Source organism: Saccopteryx leptura, chromosome 6 (assembly GCF_036850995.1).
Source record: "Saccopteryx leptura isolate mSacLep1 chromosome 6, mSacLep1_pri_phased_curated, whole genome shotgun sequence".
NCBI classification, from domain to species: Eukaryota; Metazoa; Chordata; class Mammalia; order Chiroptera; family Emballonuridae; genus Saccopteryx; species Saccopteryx leptura.
In genome coordinates, this window is record NC_089508.1 from 2686032 (window position 1) to 2709068 (window position 23037).

General features: G+C 45.0%; 1 protein-coding gene across 5 annotated transcripts in view; it reads right to left on the reverse strand.

Annotated features, from left to right (window-relative positions):
* MARK3 (microtubule affinity regulating kinase 3) overlaps positions 1 to 23037 on the reverse strand; it is a 109465-nt gene that overhangs the window by 7388 nt on the left and 79040 nt on the right. For 4 of the 5 annotated variants that reach the window (XM_066344058.1, XM_066344057.1, XM_066344056.1 and 1 more), the window contains 3 exons: positions 21533 to 21744; positions 16631 to 16734; positions 798 to 1055 (listed from right to left, as the gene is read on the reverse strand). In XM_066344058.1, coding sequence (XP_066200155.1) covers positions 798 to 1055; positions 16631 to 16734; positions 21533 to 21744 — 574 coding nt within the window. The remainder of the gene's footprint in view (positions 1 to 797; positions 1056 to 16630; positions 16735 to 21532; positions 21745 to 23037) is intronic. The other variant, XM_066344059.1, reaches the window with a different exon arrangement.

Consider the following 23037-nt stretch of genomic DNA (forward strand, 5'->3'; position numbering starts at 1 on the left):
TGAACAAGAGCGTCTGAAACAGGCAAACCTGCAGGACACGTGGACATACTAACCCACAGCAAGGCTTACTTTCAGTGTTTCCTCAGAATCCTGGACATGCAGGTGCTCTCAGGTGTCCTGGGTGTGGTCCTGGCTAAAGGGGACTCTGACTATTTGCTTATAGTACAGAGTGACATCTTTTCTTTCCCCTCTTGCAGCAGTCAATGTTTCTAGGTTTTTGCAACCACTAGCTAGATTATGGAAATAAAGTTAAAATACCTCAAGGGCCCCATAGAGATTTCCCAAGGCTCCATATGACAACCTAGTGGACACATGCAGAATTTTATACGTGACCACATACTGGTTTCTTCCTGAGAATAAACCATGGCTTTGGTCTCCCTACACAACTATACCTTATTCTGACTATAACTTACCAAGACTAACAGAGAGCACAATGTCAAGATTCAGACTCTCGGAAACTTAGTACTCCTCAGTGACAATGAAATAAAATGAGAAAAGAGGAAATGTGTTCCCTTTAGTGACTGCTTCTGGGGTGCCAACCTCGGGCTCTGGGGTTCTGCTACACCGCAGTGCCCATCCATGTAAACAAACGTGTGATACAAAGGGACAGGAATTAAAGTCACCACCTCCCATGTGCTAGAGAATTCTACTAGGACTTTTCATCTAAAAGGTTTTAAAGTCTAGTTAGACATACAAACCAGAAAGCCAGGAGCTAAAGGTACGATAAACAGCAGCCAGGCAGTGGCTTCACCCACACAGAAGAAATGTCTCCTTTTGCTCCTTCACCTGGCACTTACCTCCTTGTGAGCTTTGAGGTTAGTTTACTGAAAAGATTAGTGGACCCTCGGCTTCGAGTCTGTGACAGTGGCGTGGCTTCGTGGGACAGGCTGGGTGAGGCGGGCGGGCCGTTATACGTGGCAGTCCGCCGCTCCCGGGGCTGGCCGTGGAAAGTGCTACGACTGGCAGTGCCTCTTGGGAAGCGGATTCGATCCGGAGTGGCCGCACTGCTAATACTGTGTGTGGAAGCAACTGGAGTTCTCTGATCAGGAATAGTGCTACGAGATCAGAAAACACAGATCCTTACATCTCTGTTCACCAAATCCCGTCTTTGTGGCAAACACAGCACACAAAAATTTACAGTCACAATACACCTTTTATATAGAGGGGAGAAAAATCAGTTTTAATAAATCCTGACCTAAGGGGTATTTCACAGCACTGAGGAACAAAAGGTTAAGTTAAACGGACAAGGGACCAGAGGAATCAAGTATAATGGAACAAAGCCATGTGGAGTTTAAGGGAATAGTAGACATATTTCCAAGGACAAGGTAATGCAGGGCAATTCTGGGACACAGCATCTTTCCTTTGCCTCCCCCTCCAATCCTTCCTATGCAGAGAACCTCGCCAATATAAAGGAAATAAAGGCTATGCCGGTGAAATGGAAGAACAGGCAACTGAAAAGTTCTGGAAGCACACAAACGGCATAAATACTGTAAAACCCCACATGCTGACAGCAACCGGGACAGGAGGAAATTCTCACCCTTCTTGTATGCAAAAGGCAAGAACACACACACCTGGACGACCAAGGACACCACGAGACAGGTAAACAGAACTACAATGACACACAGGAAGAACACTTTGTGTAACGAAACCTTAGACTAGAACACCCACAAATGAAATTAAGAAGCAGCGGGTACACATTAGTGCCATGGGGAGTGTGCATTTTTCTTACATAGCCTTAAGGTTATCTCCTTTAGTGTCTTTGTTTTTGTTTTTTAGTTTTAGATTTTTTATTTATTCATTTTAGACAGAGGAGACAGAGAGAGACAGAAGGGAGGAGCAGAAAGCATCGATTCCCATATGTGCCTTGACCAAGAAAGCCCGGGGTTTTGAACCGGCAACCTCAGTGTTCCAGGTCGACGCTTTTACCCACTGCACCACCGCAGGTCAGGCTCCTTTAGTGTCTATTGGAGGTAACATCATCTTGGGGTGCCCAGAGGCTGCCATGGACACCCACTTCTGATGTCTCAGCCGACAGGTGGAAGGTATGGTACAAACTGAGGAAGGGCTGGCTGCGTAAGCGAACATTTCTGTCAGGCCAGGAGGGGGTTCAGGTTCAGGCAGAGGCAGGAACAACACTGTGATGGACCAGTGACAAAAAAGCAGTATGTGGTTTAAAGCACACAGCCTTCCTCCCAAAACCATCTCATTTCTGTCAAAAACCAGAATCTCTTAAACTTGTTTTAGGGATTCTGATAACTTGTAGCTGCTTTTTTTTTTTTTCCAAACAGTAGTTTTAAAAGTTTATTAGCTTAAAAGAGAAGAAAACATCTCACATGTCTGGACATTTATGTCAGAGGGACAATGTTTCTGAGCTATATATTAAAATAAAGCCTTCCTAAAAAAGAGAGCTCTCCATGTAAACCAAACTGGTAACATCATTCTGTAATATGAATACACTCTGCTCCCAACCTGTTCCCAAGCATAGCAACTAGTAAAGTTAAACGAACTAGTACAATCACGGGAATAACAACTATTATAGTTGTTGTTTATCAAAGTGTTTTATAATGTTTACATAGTGTTGAAAATCTTTCTCCTCAACGGATATTTACTTCTTCATAAACAAGTCAAAATTCCTAAGGGGTCAAGGAGCCCTCTTCCCAAAGTGGAGCTGCACACAGATGAACTGCTCACAGAAAGGGAGACGCACGGCTACATGCTTGCAGCTGCATCTGGCACACACAGCCGCAGGGCAAAACGGGGACCTCTGCACTTCATTCCAGCTCAGCTAGCAGGTCCCTGGAATTCCCAAGGGGTAGTTTCTTTCCTTTAAAGATAATCAGGATGTAGAATTCTGGCCGTCCATCTTTCAGTGTCTCTGCAGAGAAATCCTTTCAAAGCCTGAAACCCAAAACCCACTGGGCTCTTTCCCTCCTGCCCTGCCATCCAGAGGAGCTGTGCTGTCTTGTGGGTGTCAACTCCCTGGGGGTGCTTCAGGCAGCCCCACCCACCTCTACACTCTCTTCCCATGCAGGGTCTGAGTGCACACCCCGCAGTCTGTCCACCACAGAGCTGTGAACTGCCTAAAATACAAGCCGACCTTGTCAGAATCTTCAGGATGAAGCTCACTCTGCTCACCCTGGCACCCACGTCACATCTTTAGGCACCCCCAGTATGGCCTCCGCCATCTCTCCAGGCTTTACCTTCTACACCACCTCCCTGGCCCTCCTGACGACAAGCAGTCCCTTGGTCAGGCATCAGGTCAAAGAACTTGTACAGGAGCTATGCTCTGTGCCTGGGGCACTGGCACTTCTGTCTCACCCCGTGCGGTCAGTGTGTGTGCCTGCCGTACCACAGCAGTGCTGCGGCGCCCCTCCCCCTGCTTGAGGACCTGAAGCAAGGCCTGCACTCCCACCCACATGTCCTCAGTGTCAGCAGAGAGCCTCGACTGAAGTAGGCGCTCAGCAAGTGCTCTCCTAACTAAGCAGGGAAGTTAATGGAGTAAGACTCTAAAATTCTGACAGTTTCAATGTGAGGAGGGTGGGTCTTTGAAATAAACGGCTCAAGAAGATGTGTTTGAGCCCTGGCCGGTTGGCTCAGTGGTAGAGCGTCAGCCTGGCATGCAGAGTCCCAGGTTCGATTCCCAGCCAGGGCATACAGGAGAAGCGCCCATCTGCTTCTCCATCCCTCCCCCTCTCCTTTCTCTCTGTCTCTCTCTTCCCCTCCCGCAGCCAAGGCTCCATTGGAGCAAAGTTGGCCCGGGTGCTGCGGATGGCTCTGTGGTCTCTGTCTCAGGCACTAGAGTGGCTCTGGTTGCAACAGAGCATCGCCCCCTGGTGGGCATGTCAGCTGGATCCCAGTCAGGTGCATTTGGGAGTCTGTCTGCCTCCCCATTTCCAACTTGAGAAAAATACAAACAAAAAAAAAAAAAAAAAAAAAGAAGACGTGTTTGTCCCTGAATCTTACTTTGAGAATTATGCCCTCTGTATTGGGAGAGTAGCTCTGCCACACTCATAGAAAAACTGGAAACAAACATCTTAGAAAGATAAAAATCAACTTGGTTGTTTTTCTTTTCTTAACTTTTTAAAAACTTTATTCATTTTAGAAGAGACAGAGAGAGAGAGAGAGAGAGAGAAGGGGGGAGGAGCAGGAAGCATCAACTCCCATATGTACCTTGACTGCGCAAGTCCAGGGTTTTGAACCAGCGACCTCAGTGTTCCAGGTCAACGCTTGATCCACTGCGCCACCACAGGTCAGGCTGAAAATCAACTTGGGTTTTGTGTTTTTGCCACTCAGCATCCACTCCTTCCTTGTGGCAACACTTGCACCCTGGGCCCCAGATATGGCTGATTCCCCTCTACATTCTCCAAGCCTTCCTGGCCAATGACAGGTTTTGGGCCAGAACAACAGGGACGGAAGAGACAACCCTGGGTATCTGAGCAGAGCTGAGTGTGGAAGGCAGCAAGTCTGATGTTGCTGGGCCCACCCAGGGCCCACAACAGAGGGAGCAGAATAGAACGAGGAGCTATACCCTGACTCTGTCCTGGACTCTGTAGTTGTTTCATTTCAGCCTGTTCGGACTGGGATCTGTCACCAGAGACACAGAGACTCCTAACTAATTCAACTTGTTTGAAGAAAAGCTTGCTTGTTCCCAATATATACATACAGACATACATATACATCTATACATACAATATTATCTTATTTTTAACAAGTTACAGATAAACACAACTCAAACATGTGCTTAAAGCAGGGCAAGGGTCAAAACACTTTATGTCCCTGCCAGCTGGTGACATCCTCTCACCCAATCTGGGAGCTGGGATCAACGACTGCATTACGCAAAGCAGGGCAAGAAGGGGAGACGGGTAGTTTGGCTTCTTTCCTGGGGAATATAAACGGTCCAGAGGCTCTGGGAAGGAAAGGGCTTTTAGTCAGGGAGCAAGCAATACAATGCTCCATCTACTCCCCACGCAGCACACTGTCATTCATTGGACAGTGCAGGCAAGATCTACAAGCATATAAGCAACACAGGAGTCTGGACAGACACTGCAACAAAACAGACCTTAGAAAGTTGAAACCTTCCCAAAAAGGAAGTGTAAATCGGTATTTTCAGTTTATAGGCATTAAATTCTTTGCCATGCCCTGACCGGTTGGCTCAGTGGTAGAGCGTCGGCCTGGCATGCAGGAGTCCCGGGTTTGATTCCTGGCCAGGGCACACAGGAGAAGCGCCCACCTGCTTCTCCACCCCTCCCCCTCTCCTTCCTCTGTGTCTCTCTTCCCCTCCCGCAGCCAAGGCTCCACTGGAGCAAAGTTTGCCAGGGCGCTGAGGATGGTTCTGTGGCCTCTGCCTCAGGCGCTAGAATGGCTCTGGTTGCAACAGAGCAACGCCCCAGATGGGCAGAGCATCGCCCCCTGTTGGGCATGCCGGGTGGATCCCAGTCGGGCACATGCCGGAGTCTGTCTGACTGCCTCCCCGTTTCCAACTTCAGAAAAATATTAAAAAATTAAAATAAAAATTCTTTGCCATATTAATCTTAAAGGCAATTAAGTAAATTATTTCTTTAGAAAGTTAACCCACATTGCACCACAAAGGAAGCAAAAAACAGGTGTGTTTTTCTGACTTCCCTAGTACACCTTGATTTAGGAAACAGTACACTTAGTAAATGTTTGTTGAATTTCAAGTTTGTATGATTAAACTCAAAATAATTCTATTCATAAAAGACAACCCCAACATCACAACAGGCTGCATAGTTTAAGTTTATCAGTTTGGTTGTTGTGAAAGCTGGACAAAGACTTCTCCCCAGAGAAGTGTCAAAAATGCTGGTTCTACTCCGTAGGCTAGCCCACACAATCTATAGCAGCAAACAGTGGCTGCATTGCATTTATAGTTCTTCTGGGTCTGAGGAAGAACCGTTTTCCAAATAGCAACGTGTTTCTTAAAATTCAAGTTGCAAGAAGTTCCTATTACTCTTCCTATTTGTTTTGTATTTGTCTGATTATAATCTGTAATCTAATTATCTTTAAAAATTTTAAAAAAGATTTTCTGTATTCATTTTAGAGAGATGAGAGAAGGGAGAGAGGAGGAGAGGAGCAGGAAGCATCAACTTTTATATGTGCCTTGACCAGGCAAGCCCAGAGTTTAAAATTGGCGACCTCAGCATTCCAGGTGGACGCTTTATCCACTGAGCCACCACAGGCTGGGCTTTTAGTTTTTTGAAAGAGAGAGACAGGAAGGGAGAGAGGGGAGGAGAAATGGGAAGCATCAACTCGTAGCTGCTTCACTTGAGTTATTATTGATTGCTTCTCATATGAGCCTTGATGGGGCGGGGCCTCAAAATGAGCCAAAGACCCCTCGCTCAAGTCAGAAACCTTGGGCTCAAACCAGTGACCTTGAAATCATATTAATGATCCTTCACTCAACCTCAGGGTTTTGAATTGGGGTACTCAGTGTCCTGGGCCAATGCTCAAATCAACTGTGCCACCACCGGTCAGGGTCTATTTATTTATTTAAACTCTAACCCACTTATGTTTTCTCGTGGACAGGTATTTTCAATTTGTTTCATGTGATATCTATCCCATACCAGACATTCTATTATGAAATATTTTGGTTGCTGATTCAAAGCATATGAATGAATGGGCAAAAGCAGAACAAAAATATCCAAAAGATGGATGTGTAACTGTGATCCAACATTCTCTGCTCAGTCCTTGTGCCCTGACGCAGGACAAGTAGATAAATGGATGAAATACCAGAGCAACTTTACAACTGTAAAATTTACCTGTGACATCAAATACCTAAAACTTCTTTGAAAATGTTTTGTTGTGTTTTCTTATCATAAATGATATCACATGATTTCTTTGGGAGTCCTTAAATGAGTATTTCCAACAGCCTTCTAGAGGCAGCCAAAAGCACATGAGAAGCAGGACAGAGTGCCCATGCTGTGTGGGGTGGTTAGCAACATTAACATCACTTAACTGAGAGATTACGTGTAGTCAGTGTGAATTAAGAAAATTCCTTCCATGGATATGTGAACAGTTTATCAGCAATAATAAAAGCCAGTAATTCTTGAGCACTGTGTCAGTGTCTGTGCTAAGTGGCTTAAAGCCCACTGTGAACCTATATGACTGACAGGATGAGGACACAGGAGATGTGACCGCACCTCCACAGGCTGGTTTGTACTGACCACTGGTCAGTGCTTGAATGGGCCACCTGAGAGACTGACATCTGAAGGGGAAATGACCACAACAGGATCACAGTGAAAGCAGGCTGACTTTAGCATGCCTAGTTTCAAAACAACAGCCTTACTTAGAAAACTACTCACATGGCTCGTGCCAAAGCAAGTGTGCTAATGCACCTGTACCCCACTAAACACCAAGGGCTAGCCTTTCTTTTTAAATTTTTAAAAGCATTTATTCATTTTAGAGAGATGAAGGGGAGAGAGAGAGAGAGAGAGAGAGAGAGAGAGAAAGAGAGAAGAGGGGAGGAGCATCAACTCCCATATGTGCCTTGACCGGGCAAGCACAGGGATTCGAACCAGTGAACTCTGTATTCCAGGTCGACGCTTTATCCACTGCACCACCACAGGTCAGGCTACCTTTATTTATTTATTTATTTATTTATTTATTTATTTAGAGACAGAGAGTCAGAGAGAGGGATAGATAGGGACAGACAGGAACGGTGAGAGATGAGAAGCATCAATTCTTTATTGTGGCATTTTAGTTGTTCATTGATTGATTTCTCATATGTGCCTTGACCATGGGGCTACAGCAGACCGAGCAAGCCCTTGCTCAAGCCAGCGACCTTGGGTCCAAGCTGATGAGCTTTTGCTCAAAGCAGATGAGCCCGCGCTCAAGCTGGCGACCTCAGGGTCTCTGCATCCCAGTCCTACGCTCTACCCACTGTGCCGCCTGCTCAGGCTAGCTTTATTTTTTTATAGAGTAAAGCTGATATAATAGGAAGACTACAGTAGTAACAATCAGTAAATAAAATTAATTTTAAAATAAAAAAAAAACTATTAAAATAAACTGTATTGCCTTGGCAAGAAAAATACATTTGATGAGCCTTTAAAACATCATCAAACGGCCCTGGTGTGTTGACGTTCCGGGTTTGAACCCAGGTCAGGGCACATGTAAGAAGCAACCATCTGCTTCTCTGCCCCCCTCCTCTCACCTTTCTCTCTGTCTCTCCCTTGAGCAGCCAGTGGCTGGACTGGTTTGAGTGTTGGCCCCAGGATGCTGAGGATAGCTCAACTGACTTGAGCACTGGCCCCAGACAGGGGTTGCTGGGTGGATCCTAGTCAGGGTACATGCATAAGTCTTTCTCTATCCTCCCTCCTCTCACGTAAAAACAAAACAAAACATCACCTAACATGTTCAACGTAGAACACTGAAAACAGTTGAAAATGAACTTGTCTAAGACATATGGTAGTTTAAACTTCTACACAGCTTTTTTGTTTTTTTCCTTTCTTTTTTCTTTCCGAAGCTGGAAACGGAGAGAGACAGTCAGACAGACTCCTGCATGCGCCGGACCGGGATCCACCCGGCACGCCCACCAGGGGCGAGGCTCTGCCCACCAGGGGGCGACGCTCTGCCCCTTCAGGGCGTCGCAACCAGAGCCACTCCAGCGCCTGGGGCAGAGGCCAAGGAGCCATCCCCAGCGCCCGGGCCATCTCCCCGCTCCAATGGAGCCCTGGCTGTGGGAGGGGAAGAGAGAGACAGAGAGGAAGAAGGGGGGGGATGGAGAAGCAAATGGGCGCTTCTCCTATGTGCCCTGGCCGGGAATCGAACCCGGGTCCCCTGCACGCCAGGCCGACGCTCCACCGCTGAGCCAACCGGCCAGGGCCTCTACACAGTTTTTATCAGCCAAGATCACTTTCATACTGGAATTCTGTACAAACACTCACATATAAAAGAAAAAGTTCAATATATTTGAGGCTAAAAATGGAAATTAATGTCCTTTCAGAAGTTAGCATAGACCCAGGCATCCTATAGCTCACTGGTACTTTAGTTCAAGAATAAGATATATACATATGAGAGAGGAAAAAGCAACAATCTGCCTAAGAAGTGATTTGTGCAGAGAGAACGCTCAGTGTATCTAATTTATGGCTCATGCGTCTGTTTTAAGGGTAAGAAAGTTGTTGCATTTATTTTTATTTATTTATTCATTTTAGAGGGGAGAGAGAGAGATTGAGAGAGAGAGAGAGAGAGAGAGAGAGAGAGAGAGAGAGAGGGAGGGAAGGGGGGTAGGAGCAGGAAGCTTCAACTCCCATATGTGCCTTGACCAGGCAAGCCCAGGGTTTTTTGAACCGGCAACCTCAGCATTCCCAGGTCAATGCTTTATCCACTGTGCCACCACAGGTCAGGCCAGTTGTTGCATTTACTGCCTTCACTGAAAGTAAAAATACGACCACTAGAGTTGGTCACTCAACCACCCCAAAATTTCGCTGTTATTGAAAACTCACTTTCACTTCATCTGTAACTAGAAAAAGAAAATCCAGATATTAAAATTATGGCTCCCACTTATGTGGTGTGGTGCTGAGGCTGTGTCCTTAAAGACAGGACAATACTTTCAGGAGGAAAGTGTTGCAATGACTAATCCTATCAGAAGTAACGAGGCCCAATCGGGTAAGAAGTTGTCAGACCCAACAAAGACGGCATCTGCAGGTAGAACCCAGACAGGCAATGGCATCAAAGAAATTCAACAACTCTTAAAACTATCTGCAGAGTGAACTGCATCTTGTAGGAAAGGAAACAAGAGCAGGTGCACAGACACAAAGTGAGAGGACAGACCTTTGTCTTCACAGCCTCTTAAAAAATCTGATTGTCAACCCTGGCCAGACAGTGCAGTTGGCTAGAGCACTGTCCCGACATGCTGACAGGTTGTGGGTTCGATCCTCAGTCAGGGCACAAACAGGCATCAACCAGCCTGGCCTATGGTGGCACAGTAGACAGAGTGTCAACCTGGAATGCTGAGGTGCCCGTTCAAAACCCTGGGCTTGCCCGGTCAAGGCACATACAAGAAGCAATTACTATGAGTTGATGTTTCCTGCTCTTCTCCCTGCCTTTCTCTCTCTCTCTTTCCTATCTCTAAAATCAGTAATTTTTTTTTTCTTTTTTCTTTTTACAGAGACAGAGAGAGTCAGAGAGAGGGCTAGATAGGGACAGGAACGGAAAGAGATGAGAAGCACCAATCATTAGTTTTTCATTGCGACACCTTAGTTTTTCACTGATTGCTTTCTCAGATGTGCCTTGACCGTGGGCCTTCAGCAGTCCGAGTAACCCCTTGCTCGAGCCAGCGACCTCGGGTCCAAGCTGGTGAGCTTTTGCTCAAACCAGATGAGCCCGCGCTCAAGCTGGAGACCTCAGGGTCTCGAACCTGGGTCTTCTGCATCCCAGTCTGACGCTCTATCCACTGCACCACTGACTGGTCAGGCAATAAATATAATCTTAAAAAAAAAAAAAAAAAGGAATCAACCAATGGTGGCATGAATAGGTTGAACAACAAATCGATGTCTCTTTCTTTAAAAAGCAATTTTAAAAAAAGCTTGTCCCTCAGAGAATTGTACATTCTAAAGTGGAAAAGGAATCTGACAACAACTCAGAAGAATTTATAAAAAAAGGATGGGTCATGAAACACTCTTCTAGTTCTATAGACTAAAATCCATAACATATTAGAAACTTCTAAGTCTTCCACTGATACCTTCTATTTTTTTCTTTCTTTCTTTATTTTTTGTATTTTTCTGAAGTGGAAACGGGGAGGCAGTCAGACAGATTCCCGCATGTGCCAGACTGGGAACCACCCGGCATGCCCACCGGGGGGCGATGCTCCGCCCATCTGGGGCATCCCTCTGTTGCAACCAGAGCTATTCTAGCGCCTGAGGCAGAGGCCACAGAGCCATCCTCAGTGCCCGGGCCATCTTTGCTCCAATGGAGCCTCGGCTGCAGGAGGGGTAAAGAGAGACAGAGAGGAAGGAGAGGGGGAGGGGTGGAGAAGCAGATGGGGTGCTTCTCCTGTGTGCCCTGGCCAGGGATCAAACCCGTGACTCCTTCACGCCAGGCCAACGCTCTACCACTGAGCCAATTGGCCAGGGCGATACCTTCTATTAAATCACTTTGAACTAGAAGAAACTGGATATATTTGAAAATGTACCTGTAATAAAAGAAAATTTACCAGAACAGGCTACTATCAATCACTATTTGTAAGCTATCTAGCCCAGCTGTGATACAAGTTATTAATCCGGAGACAATGTTAAAACAAGCAGACACATAGGAAACAGAAAACACAACACTGGAATGTAAATATTTCTAGAAATTCAATGAATAACCAACATAATCTTACATAACAAGCTTTTACCTTCTTATCAATTCAGATTTAAGTGGTCTGTGGAAGAGAGAATGATAAATGCCACAGTCTGGTCTTAAAGATAAAGGAGGAAAGAAGAGCCTTTGCCTGGGCAGTCACAGAAGTTAGTGATCACACAAAGTCATGTAACCAATGAGACCGAAAGGAAACAGAAACCTTACAGTGCAATGTAGAAAGCAAATGTTTGACCCTAGACATGGTAATATGACATGACCAAACAATGTTCAAATTAAGAGGTCAGGGTGAAATGACAGATGATGTAAACTTATTTTCTAGATTTCTACTCCAAACCCTTATCTGCTCACCTTGCTGAATTTAGTATATACACCACTCTTCCAGAAAGAAAGAAGAAAATGCATGCAGCCCAGGAACAGTGTTCTGTACAGAATATACTCAGCTGTCATACCAATCCATTTTCCCCTCTTCCACCTCTCCCCCACAAACTCACTCTTACTTCATGGTGTCTGGACCCACTTCCGCTCACTCTTCTGACTGCATTTATTTTGTAGCCCTAAGAAAGCTATATGGGTGACGTCAGAGAAATGGCGCCGTAAGGAGCGATACCGATAAACCTCCCCAAAATTTCAACTAGATCTTCAACCAGAGACAGAAAAATCTATCCTTGGAGCCTCCAGAAGTCCCACATTGAACGCGAAGGTATGATTGCGCGAAAAATTGACTAAATATATAATCAACCCCGAAGGAAATAAGACAGAGAAAGGAACACTCCGCCTTCCTCACTAACCTAAATAAGGGCTGCTTTCACTTGGTACTGAGAGAATAGGAACTAAGGCAGGCAAAGGGTGTGAATAGAACCAGGCTGTGGCACAAACGTCCGAGCCAGGCTGTGGCACGGACATCCAAGCCGAGGAAAAACTGTGCTTGTGGCAACCCAGTCAACACAAGCTAACGCTCGCATCAAACCCAGACAAAGGAAGGCAAGTGCGGCAGCCACTGGCCCCGATCTCCTGCTGGTCAGCGAGCGCGGAGAGTGGGCGAGAGATTCCTCCTAACACCTCAGGAGTGGGCGCTCGTGTTCCCGGACAGAGGGGCAGAGTCAGAGGCCTTTGCGTGGGCTGTGACTAGAATCTCAGTGTCACCCCTGCGCCCTGAAGAGTGGTATGCGAAAGCGAGATTCCCTATGCTCGAACTTCTCCGGGCGGGTAGGGCGCCTCACCCAGCCATACAAATTAACAGACCCGAGAAGAACTAGCTTAACCCCCAGTCTGCTCGCCTCCCAACTGACCTATGCGACCCTAACTGACAAGATCTCTCTCAGGTCAGCGATCTAAGACAAGAGGGGTGATATTTTTTAGTGCCTCTTGTTATGCTATGCATGTAGGGGTGGGGACAACCTCTGATTGGCAGAGCTTTCATACTCAGGGCTATATGTTGTTGTTTTTTTTTAAATTTTTTTTTAAATTTTTTTTATTCATTTTAGAGACGAGAGAGAGAGGGAGAGAGACAGAGAGAGAGGAGAGAGAGACAGGGGGAGGAGCTGGAAGCATCAACTCCCACATGTGCCTTGACCAGGCAAGCCCAGGGTTTTGAACCAGCGACCTCAGCATTTCCAGGTCGATGCTTTATCCACTGCGCCACCACAGGTCAGGCCTTTTCTTTTCTTTTTTTTTTTTTTTTTTTAAATTTTTTTTTAAGGGCTATATGTTAAAAAGAGGGATTTGGCAGCTTGTAAGTCCTCCTGCTTTGCAAATAGTGACTAGCAGGGGTCCCCAAACTTTTTACACAGGGGACCAGTTCACTGTCCCTCAGACCATTGGAGGGCCGCCACATACAGTGCTCCTCTCACTGACCACCAATGAAAGAGGTGCCCCTTCTGGAAGTGTGGTGAGGGGCCGGATAAATGGTCTCAGAGGGCCGCATGTGGCCCACGGGCCATAGTTTGGGGAAGCCTGGACTAGGGCATTGTCTACCCAGACAAAACAGGTTACAAAGTGCCAAAAGCCTGGGGAAAGAGGTCCCACAGAGTGCTGAGGAATTGGGGACACACCTAAAGGTGCATAGAAAGGCACCTTGAAAACAATTGGCTCCCAGCCCCGCCTGATTATGCTAGCGGCCCTGACTGATTGAGCCTTACCCAGAGCCCTGCGCTGAGTGGGGATAGAGTGGGGATTGGCCAGCTCTTTGAGCCTCTTAACTCTACAGGCAGAGGCAGCAGCAACCCCATAGCTGGATCATCAGGCTGCTAATTCAGGAAGGAGAGACTAGGAAAGAAGCTCCGGGAAAACGGGACTCTCTCATTGTCGGAGTCTGCAAATGCTAATGAGTCTCAACTGCCAACGAGACTGAAGTCCAATATATGACATTGCCATAGAAATTTATCAACTGCAAACCTCTACCTAAGCGTGCCACAGGGGCAGAACCCAGGATACAGAGTCACAGACCAGGAAGAGGGAGAGAAAAGAAATAGCAAGAAGATAACCTCTCAAAATGAAGAATAATCCACAGACTTTATAACCTATCCCATTTTATTATATTTGTTCATTTGTTTCTCTTATCTTCTTGTCTTGATTATTATCTTCTTCTTCCAATTTGGTCATTTAATTCTCTGCTGGTCTTACTCTCTCCTCTCCTTGAACTACACTACCCATAAGTGTTATATCTCCCATTATCTTTCCTTTCTTCTTCCTTTCTCTCTATGAGGGTTGCACTCTAAAACCCTTAACTCTCTCTCTCTCTCCTTTTGTTCTTTTTTCTTCTTTTTGTGTTTTCCTCTTTCTGTTTTTCTCCCTCTATATTAGTTTCTTCTTTTCTCCTTTACTTTTCCTCTCATTCAATCCTCAATCACGAACAAAGTATTTTATTTGGGACTCAAATTTTTCTTTGTGGTGCTTTGGGTGTTTTGATTTTTACTTCGCTTTTTTAACTCATTAGCAGTGTTCCCAACCCTGGCTCTCCATTTTATCTAGTTTTTGCTCCACTAAATACAATAGTGATTTTTAAATTTTTTTCCCGTTTTTCCTGTTTCCCTCTTATTCCTCTCATTATATCTCTTAGTCAACCATCACCTAAAAGCAAATCATTTTATTCTTGACCCAAATTTTTTCCTTTTTTGCATTTTGTGGGTCCATACCCCCTTTTTTTGCCCCTTTATCACTTCTCCCCAACTCAGGCCCTCCGTTATAAGTAGTTTTTGTTCTATTTAGCACAATATAATTCACAGTTCACCATAATTTTTTGTCAAGAAGGAGGGGAGAGGAGAGAAGAGGGAAAAAAAAGAGGGAAATAATTTTTAAAAAACTTTTTATTCTTTATTAATTCTCAGTACTATCAACAAAACCACCCTCAGATGACATTAAGGAAAAGGAAATTGAATATCATGGATACAAAAGACAGAGAGGTAGCACAGATAGATGAGGAAAAAATCTATGGAGAAAAAATTTAATATATTGGAAACCTTGGAGCTAAATGACAGAGAATTTAAAATAGAAATCCTAAAAATACTCAGAGATATTACAAGAAAACAAAGAAAGGCAGTTTAGGGAGTTCAGAAAATAACTCAACGAACACAAAGAATACATTACCAAGGAAATTGAAACTATAAAAACAAATCAAACAGAGATGAAAAACTCAATTCACGAGCTAAAAAACGAGATAACAAGCTTAGCTAATAGTACAGGCCAGATAGTAGGTAGGATTAGTGAAATAGAAGACAAGCAACTTGAGGCACAACAGAGAGAAGAAGAAAGAGACTCAAAAATTTAAAAAAATGAGAAAGCCCTACAGGAGTTGTCTGACTCCATCAAAAAGACTAACATGCCTGACCAGGCGGTGGTGCAGTGAATAGAGTGTCAGACTGGGATGCAGAAGACCCAGGTTTGAGACCCCAAGGTCACCAACTTGAGTGCGGGCTCATCTGGTTTGAGCAAAACTCACCAGCTTGGACCCAAGGTCGCTGGCTCGAGCAAGGGGTTACTCGGTCTGCTGAAGGCCCGCGGTCAAGGCACATATGAGAAAGCAATCAATGAACAACTAAGGTGTCGCAATGCACAACGAAAAACTAATGATTGGTGCTTCTCACCTCTCCGTTCCTGTCTGTCTGTCCCTATCTATCCCTCTCTCTGTCTCTGAAAAAAAAAGACTAACATAAGAATAATAGGCATATCAGAGGGAGAAGAGAGAGAAAATGGAATGGAGAACATATTCAAACAAATAATAGATGAGAACTTTCCAAGCCTGTGGAAAGAACTAAAGTCTCAAATTCAAGAAGCAAACAGAACACCAAGTTTTCTTAACCCCAACAAACCTACTCCAAGGTACATCATAATGAAATGGCACAAACCAACGACAAAGAAAAAATTCTCAAGGCAGCCAGGGAAAAGAAAAATACAACTTATAAAGGAAGACCCATTATCATCGGATTTCTCAACAGAAACCTTACAAGATAGAAGAGAGTGACCCCAATATTTAAAGTCCTGAAAGAGAGGAACTTTCAGCCAAGAATACTATACCCATCAAAACTATCCTTCAAATATGAAGGAGAAATAAAAACATTCACAGATACAGAAAAGATGAGGGAATTTATCATCAGAATACCCCCACTCCAGGAAATTACTAAAGGGGGTTTTCCAACCAGATACAAAGAAAAAAATAAAAACAAAACCACAAGTAAAAGCTCCACCAAGGAGACAATAAAACCAAATTTAAACTGTGATAACAAAAAGCTGTATGGTGACCCTCTGCTTACTGACATATCACCATGTTAGTATTTTAAGTCATGCTTATCCTATGTATGCTTGCCTCTCCATCAGATGAAACTCATTCAGAAGCCTGCACCCAGTTCCTCAGTGGTTCTCAAGCAGGTCTCTTTTAGGGTGGAGACTATGTTAACACTCGCCCACCTGGCCCCTCTGGCACACCGCTGACCTGTACTGGAGGCTCACCCACCCCACCTCATAATCTATGTCCTCCGGAAACACGGGTCCCTGCTTCTCCTTTCCCCTTTCAGGCTAAATCAGTGATTAATGTGCACAAAATAATCCTGACTTCACTATCTACACTTAAACCACAGTTCCTATCTGCCTCCTTTAGGAAAGCTCCCTGGTTTAACACAGTGCTGGCCAGGAGAATAAGCTCTGGACAAGAGGAATTTGGAATTCTAATATCTTGTTAAAAATTCACATTCAAATGTACCTTACCGTTAGAGAATACTTACCATTATTATTTGAAGTCTGATTATAAAAACTGAGAAGTGAACAACATGCTTCCATTTCCCTTGGGAAAACAAACGTCTTACACATAGGTAAGACTTCCTACCTGCTTTCTTTGCCGTTCTGAATTACTGAATGTCTGTCAGCTGTAGTTCTTTCACTGCAAACGTAAGTATTTCGCCGCGTCATTCCGCCAGATGCTGTATTACTCTATTAAAAACAAAAGGGCATTTTTGTCTTAAACTATTTTCTAAGTATAGTGTAATGAGAAAAATAACTCTCCTGAGTAAACACGAATACCCAGTCTTTAAATATACCTACACTAAAATAACAGTAGTGGCCAAAAGAGCAGAAAGGGGGTAAAGGCAGCAGCTCTGCCCACCCTCCTGGCAGAGAGGATCAGAAGCGGCTGTGAAAAGCTGGCTACACTAATCCAGAAAGTAGTAACTCATAGATTAAAGTAGGAAATAGAGATCCACTAATTTAAAAGCTTATATATATAATGTATATTAATATGTTATATATATTAATATATTGTATTATATATATTATCTATCTATCTATCTATATATATATATTTTTCCCCTGTGAGACAGAGAGAGAGACAGAAAGAGGAACAGATAGAGAAAGACAGAAAGGGAGAGAGATGAGAAGCATCACTTCTTCGTTGTGGCACCTTAGTTGTTCAATGATTGCTTTCTCATATGTGCCGTGATGGGGGAGAGGGGGCATACAGAAGAGTGACTCCTTGCTCAAGCCAGTGACCTTGGGCTTCAAGCCAACCACCTCTGGGCTCCAGCCAGTGACCAAGAGGTCATGTCTATGATCCTATGCTCAAGCCAGTGACCCTGTGGTTGAGCCAGCGACCTCAGGGTTTTAAACCTGGGTCCTCTGGGTCCCAGTCCAATGCTCTATCCACTGTACCACTGCCTGGTCAGGCTAAAAGCTATTATTTTCAAAGTAAAAAAATTAAAAAGAAAATATTTTTAAAAAGTATTATAAATACAAGGCAAATATACAAATAAAAAGAAAGATGTAAACATTAAAGAGTTTAAACTATTTGGAAAAATATAGGGGTAAAACGGCATGACTCTGGTTTTGACAAGAGTCATAAATATGGCTTACCAAAAACACGAGTAACAAAAGAAAAAAATGATAATAAATTAGATTTTATCAAAACTTGTACAGCAAAGGACATTATCAAGAATGTGAATAGAGGCCCTGGCCGGTTGGCTCAGCGGTAGAGCGTCAGCCTAGTGTGCGGAGAACCCGGGTTCGATTCCCGGCCAGGGCACACAGGAGAAGCGCCCATTTGCTTCTCCACCCCTCCGCCGCGCCTTCCTCTCTGTCTCTCTCTTCCCCTCCCGCAGCCAAGGCTCCATTGGAGCAAAGATGGCCCGGGCGCTGGGGATGGCTCTGTGGCCTCTGCCCCAGGCGCTAGAGTGGCTCTGGTCGCAACATGGCGACGCCCACCCAGGATGGGCAGAGCATCGCCCCCTGGTGGGCAGAGCGTCGCCCCATGGTGGGCGTGCCGGGTGGATCCCGGTCGGGCGCATGTGGGAGTCTGTCTGACTGTCTCTCCCTGTTTCCAGCTTCAGAAAAATGCAAAAAAAAAAAAAAAAAAAAAAAAAGAATGTGAATAGAGCCTGACCAGGTAGTGGTGCAATGGATAGAGCGTCAACAGGGGATACTGAAGTCCCAGGTTCCAAAGCCTGAGGTCACTGGCTTGAGTGTGGGATCATAGACATGGTCCCATGGTCGCTGGCTTGAGGAAGAGGTCACTGGCTCAGCTGGAGCCCACACCCCACCATCACGGCACGTATGAGACGCAACCAATAAACAGCTAAGGTGCTGCAACTAGGAGTTGATGCTTCTCATCTCTCTCCCTTCTTGTCTGTGTCTCTCACAAAAAAAAAAAAGAATGTGAAAAAACCTATGGAATTAGGAGAAATGTTTGCAAATCAAATATTTTGTAAAGGTTGAATATCTGGACTACATAAATAAGAACTCTTACAACTCAACCAAAAAATGACAGACAATCCAATTTAGAAATGAGCAACGGACTTGAATAGATATCTCTCTAAAGAAAGCATCTAAATGGCCAACAAGCACATGAAAAGATGCTAATTAGCACGGGTCACTAAGGAAATGTAAATCTAAACCACAATGAGGTACCACTGCACACCCATTAGGACAACAGTAATGACAAACAGAAACTAAGTGTTGGCAAGGATGTGGAGAAACAGGGACTCTTCACATATGATAGGAATGAAAAATGGTACAGCCACTGGGGAAAACTTGGGCGGTGCCTTAAAAAGCTAAATACGGAAATTACCTTGTGACCCAGCAATTTCATTCCTAAGTTAAACCCAAGAAAAATGAAAGCTAAGTCCATGTAGAAATTTGTACATAAATGTTTATAGCAACATTAATAACTAAAAGTAGAAACAAGCAAAATGTCTATTAAGGAAAAACTGTTGCTTATTAAAAGGAATGAAGAACTGTCACAGGCTACAACTCAGATGAACTCTAAAAACCTGATGCTCAGTGAGAGAAGCTGGTCACAAAAGGCTGCATATCATCTGAGTCCAATTACAGAAAACGTCAGCACATGACACTCCACTGGGAGATCTGTTAGGGGCTGGCAGAAGGGCTCTGGACAGAGAAGACTTAATGGGCACTGAAGTTTCGTGTTGCCCTACGGTGCTGAGTTTTAAAAGCAGAGAGAGTCTGACCTGTGGAGGCGCAGTGCATAAAGCGTCAACCTGGATCACTGAGTCACTGGTTTGAAACCCTGGGCTTGCCTGGTCATCAAGGCACATATGGGAGTTGATGCTTCCTGCTCCTGCTTCTCCCCCTTCTCTCTCCCTCTCCCTCCCTCTTCCCCCCTCTCTGAAAATTAAATTAATAAACGTCCTTTAAAAAAGTTGTTAAAAAAAAATAAAAAGCAGAGAAAGGTGGGTGGTGGCACTATACTGTGACTGTACCAGATGCCAATGAGCAGTATGCTTCAAAATGGTTAATTATATGTCATGTTGAATTTCACATCAATTTTTTAAAAAGCCTAATACTTTCAAAATTAAAAAGCAAGGAATGAGGCCCTGGCCGGTTGACTCAGTGGTAGAGCATCGGCCTGGTGTGCAGGAGTCCCGGGTTCGATCCCCGGCCAGGGCACACAGGAGAAGCACCCATCTGCTTCTCCACCCCTCCCCCTCTCCTTCCTCTCTGTCTCTCTCTTCCCCTCCCACAGCCAAGGCTCCATTGGAACAAAGCTGGCCCGGGCGCTGAGGATGGCTCCATGGCCTCTGCCTCAGGCACTAAAATGGCTCTGGTTGCGACAGAGCAACGCCCCCTGGTGGGCATGCTGGGTGGATCCCGGTCGGGCACATGCAGGAGTCTGACTGCCTCCCCGTTTCCAACTTCAGAAAAATAAAAAAAAAAAGCAAAAAAATAAAAAAAAAGCAAGGAATGAGAGTTATAACTTAGGAATTTTAGCCATCTTTAATACAACACAAACAGACCATGTATAGAAAACTCCAAAGACTAATGGGAGAAAACAAAAATACACCTTTTTCCTTTATGGATAATCTAACATGGCTGATTTGAAAGGCTTGGATATATTTTCGAAAAGGTGGTGCAGAAATGAGTAGGGAGATAGGGAGGGAGAGTGATTAAGGCAGAGAACAAGGTTCTTACCTTCCTTTGGCAACTGTCACCAAAAGTTGGAAGTTGAACTTAAATTGCAGGGTAAAGAATGACAATACAATTTTATGGCTTTAGGAAGCCAAAAGAAAAAACATTTTCACACAGGGTTTGCTGGAATAAAGTCCAAGGTCAGAGGACAAGCAGACAAACCCCTCTGGGCTCTTTTATTAAGCAACCATCCCAGAGGGCGCAGATAAGCCTCCCTACCTGGTCCTCACTGCGGGGTCTTTGGGGTGGAGGAGGGCTGTGTCATTGTTCAGTTTGTAGGGAAGAGAGTGGTCACAGAATATCCTTAGGATTGCTCATTCTCTGTGACTTCTTTCTAAAATTACTTTAGGAGCGCTAGAATTACTACATTTGGTAAGCTAGGATACGTTCAATTAATGAAAAAGTTTCTGAAGCTGAACAGATTCTATTTAAAAAAAATATTTTTTTTTGTATTTTTCTGAAGCTAGAAACAGGGAGAGACAGTCAGACTCCCACATGCGCCCGACCGGGATCCACCCGGCACGCCCACCAGGGGGCGATGCTCTGCCCCTCTGGGGCGTCGCTCTGCCACGACCAGAGCCACTTTAGCACCTGGGGCAGAGGCCAAGGAGCCATCCCCAGCGCCCGGGCCATCTTTGCTCCAATGGAGCCTCGGCTGCAGGAGGGGAAGAGAGAGACAGAGAAGAAGGAGAGGGGGAGGGGTGGAGAAGCAGATGGGCGCTTCTCCTGTGTGCCCTGGCTGGGAATTGAACCCGGGACTTCTGCATGCCAGGCCGACGCTCTACCACTGAGCCAACCGGCCAGGGCCCAGATTCTATTTAATTTAACAAATACTAATTATTCACTGTGGAGATTTTGTTAAGGGTAGGGATTAAGATGTGGACCTCAGGTCAGCAGTTAATTTGAGGGAATTACCTAGCTTTTCTTCCTTTTCTTTACCTTAAAACGTAGCTAATACAAGCAAGAGCACCTAGCATAGTCCCTGGCACAGGGTGAAGATGGAGTCAGAGTTCTTCATCATCAGAACTCTGAAAGTGGAGTGCAAAGCCCTGCCCCAGGCCCACAGTCAGAGCCCTAGGGCCCCATATGTGGTCCCCTGTCTGTGCTGTCAGGTCTAGTTTTCTTTCCTGTTAGACAATGAGGTCTCTCCATCTATCTGCCTTTAACACAGTCGAACTCTCAGCAAATGTTTGTGGAGTAGCTAGAACCACCCTTTAAAATAAAGGGTCTGATAACTCCTCTCATGGGCAGATGAGCACATAGGGGCATTTCACCCTCCAGTCCCCAGGATGCTCTAGAGGTCGACAGAACTCACACTGGGGACAGCGGAGCCTGTCTTGCGTTCAGGAATGTCTGCCTTGTTGGGGTTGCTCGCGTTCCCCAGCATGGGGCTGGCTGGAGCGATCCCCTTTCCTGCACTGCTGCCCGACCTCCGGGAAGGAACGCCGTCTTCTTTCAGGTCATTATCTGCAGTGCTGGTCTGACTCCTTTTTGGATACGCCACAATGGAAGGAATAGCTGGTCCAGCTAAAATAAAGAGTTCACTCTTTAAGTCAGAATATAGTTCTACATTTTATTCTGTGAAAATAAACATTGTGTAAGATGACCTAAGATTGCCATTCATTTAATACATTAAAAAACAACAACGAAGAACCCCTTGAAAATCTGACAACAATCACCATTTTTAGAAAAACGTACACCCACACAGGGGGCTTCTCACATGTAAGCAGCTGTGATTCTGCAGAAGCGGGTCTATAGAAAGCCCTCGCGTCTAAAGGCAGGAACAAGGGACAGATGAAAGGAGGGGAGGGCAGCTCAGAGTGGGCCTAGCTACATGCTCGGCTGCTGCCCTTGTGCTCAGTGGATGCGCGTTAGTAGACCTGCATGGAACTTACCCCATCTCTAGCACTGAAAGAACAGTGGCAGAGGCATAATCAAATTTTCCCTTTGCTGACCACTATCTTTTTCCCCATAAAAAAATAAAAAGCATGGAACTGGGTCAGTGACTTCCCATATGCATGGATTTCTGGAAATACTTTCTTATGAACTTCCCTCCAAGAGGGAAGGATGATGATTATTATAAAAAGACTACACCAAGAGGAAATGGGCAGGTTAGTGGACAGACCAACAGGACCAGCAACCAGATGTCCTGGGTGACCCCACGTCTGGGCAACCTCAAGGGACTCGGTGAGCTCTCTTGACCTATTTCCTTACTGATAAAATATGGTTTTGGTGAATGAATGACACCATGTCTAAAGCTCTTTTTAAGTCTAAAATTTTCTGAGCCATGAAAAAGAGGCATTACCAATTCAGATGGAATCCATGTTTTTAAGAAAGAATTTATTCTTTTTAAATTTTTTAAATTTATTTATTCATTTTAGAGAGGAGAGGGAGAGAGAGAGAGAGAGAGAGAGAGAGAGAGAGGAGAGGAGAGACGGGGGGGGGGGAGCTGGAAGCATCAACTCCCATATGTGCCTTGACCAGGCAAGCCCAGGGTTTCAAACCGGCGACCTCAGCATTTCCAGGTCGACACTTTATCCACTGCGCCACCACAGGTCAGGCCAAGAAAGAATTTATTAAGATAGTCACTAGAGTTAGGAGAAAACGCCACTACTAGCTTTCTTCTGGGCAAATCCTAACTTGGATGGTTTTAGAGCAATATGTGGGCATTTTGCTAATTGCCCTACAGTCCACAGGCATTGAAAACCTTTCCTGTTAACAACCAAGATGAACACAAAAGAGACCCAGGTCTACAAATGTCATGAGCACAAATCCTGGAGCCAAGCTCCAGTTCCAAGCTCTCAACAAATTTTCCACAGA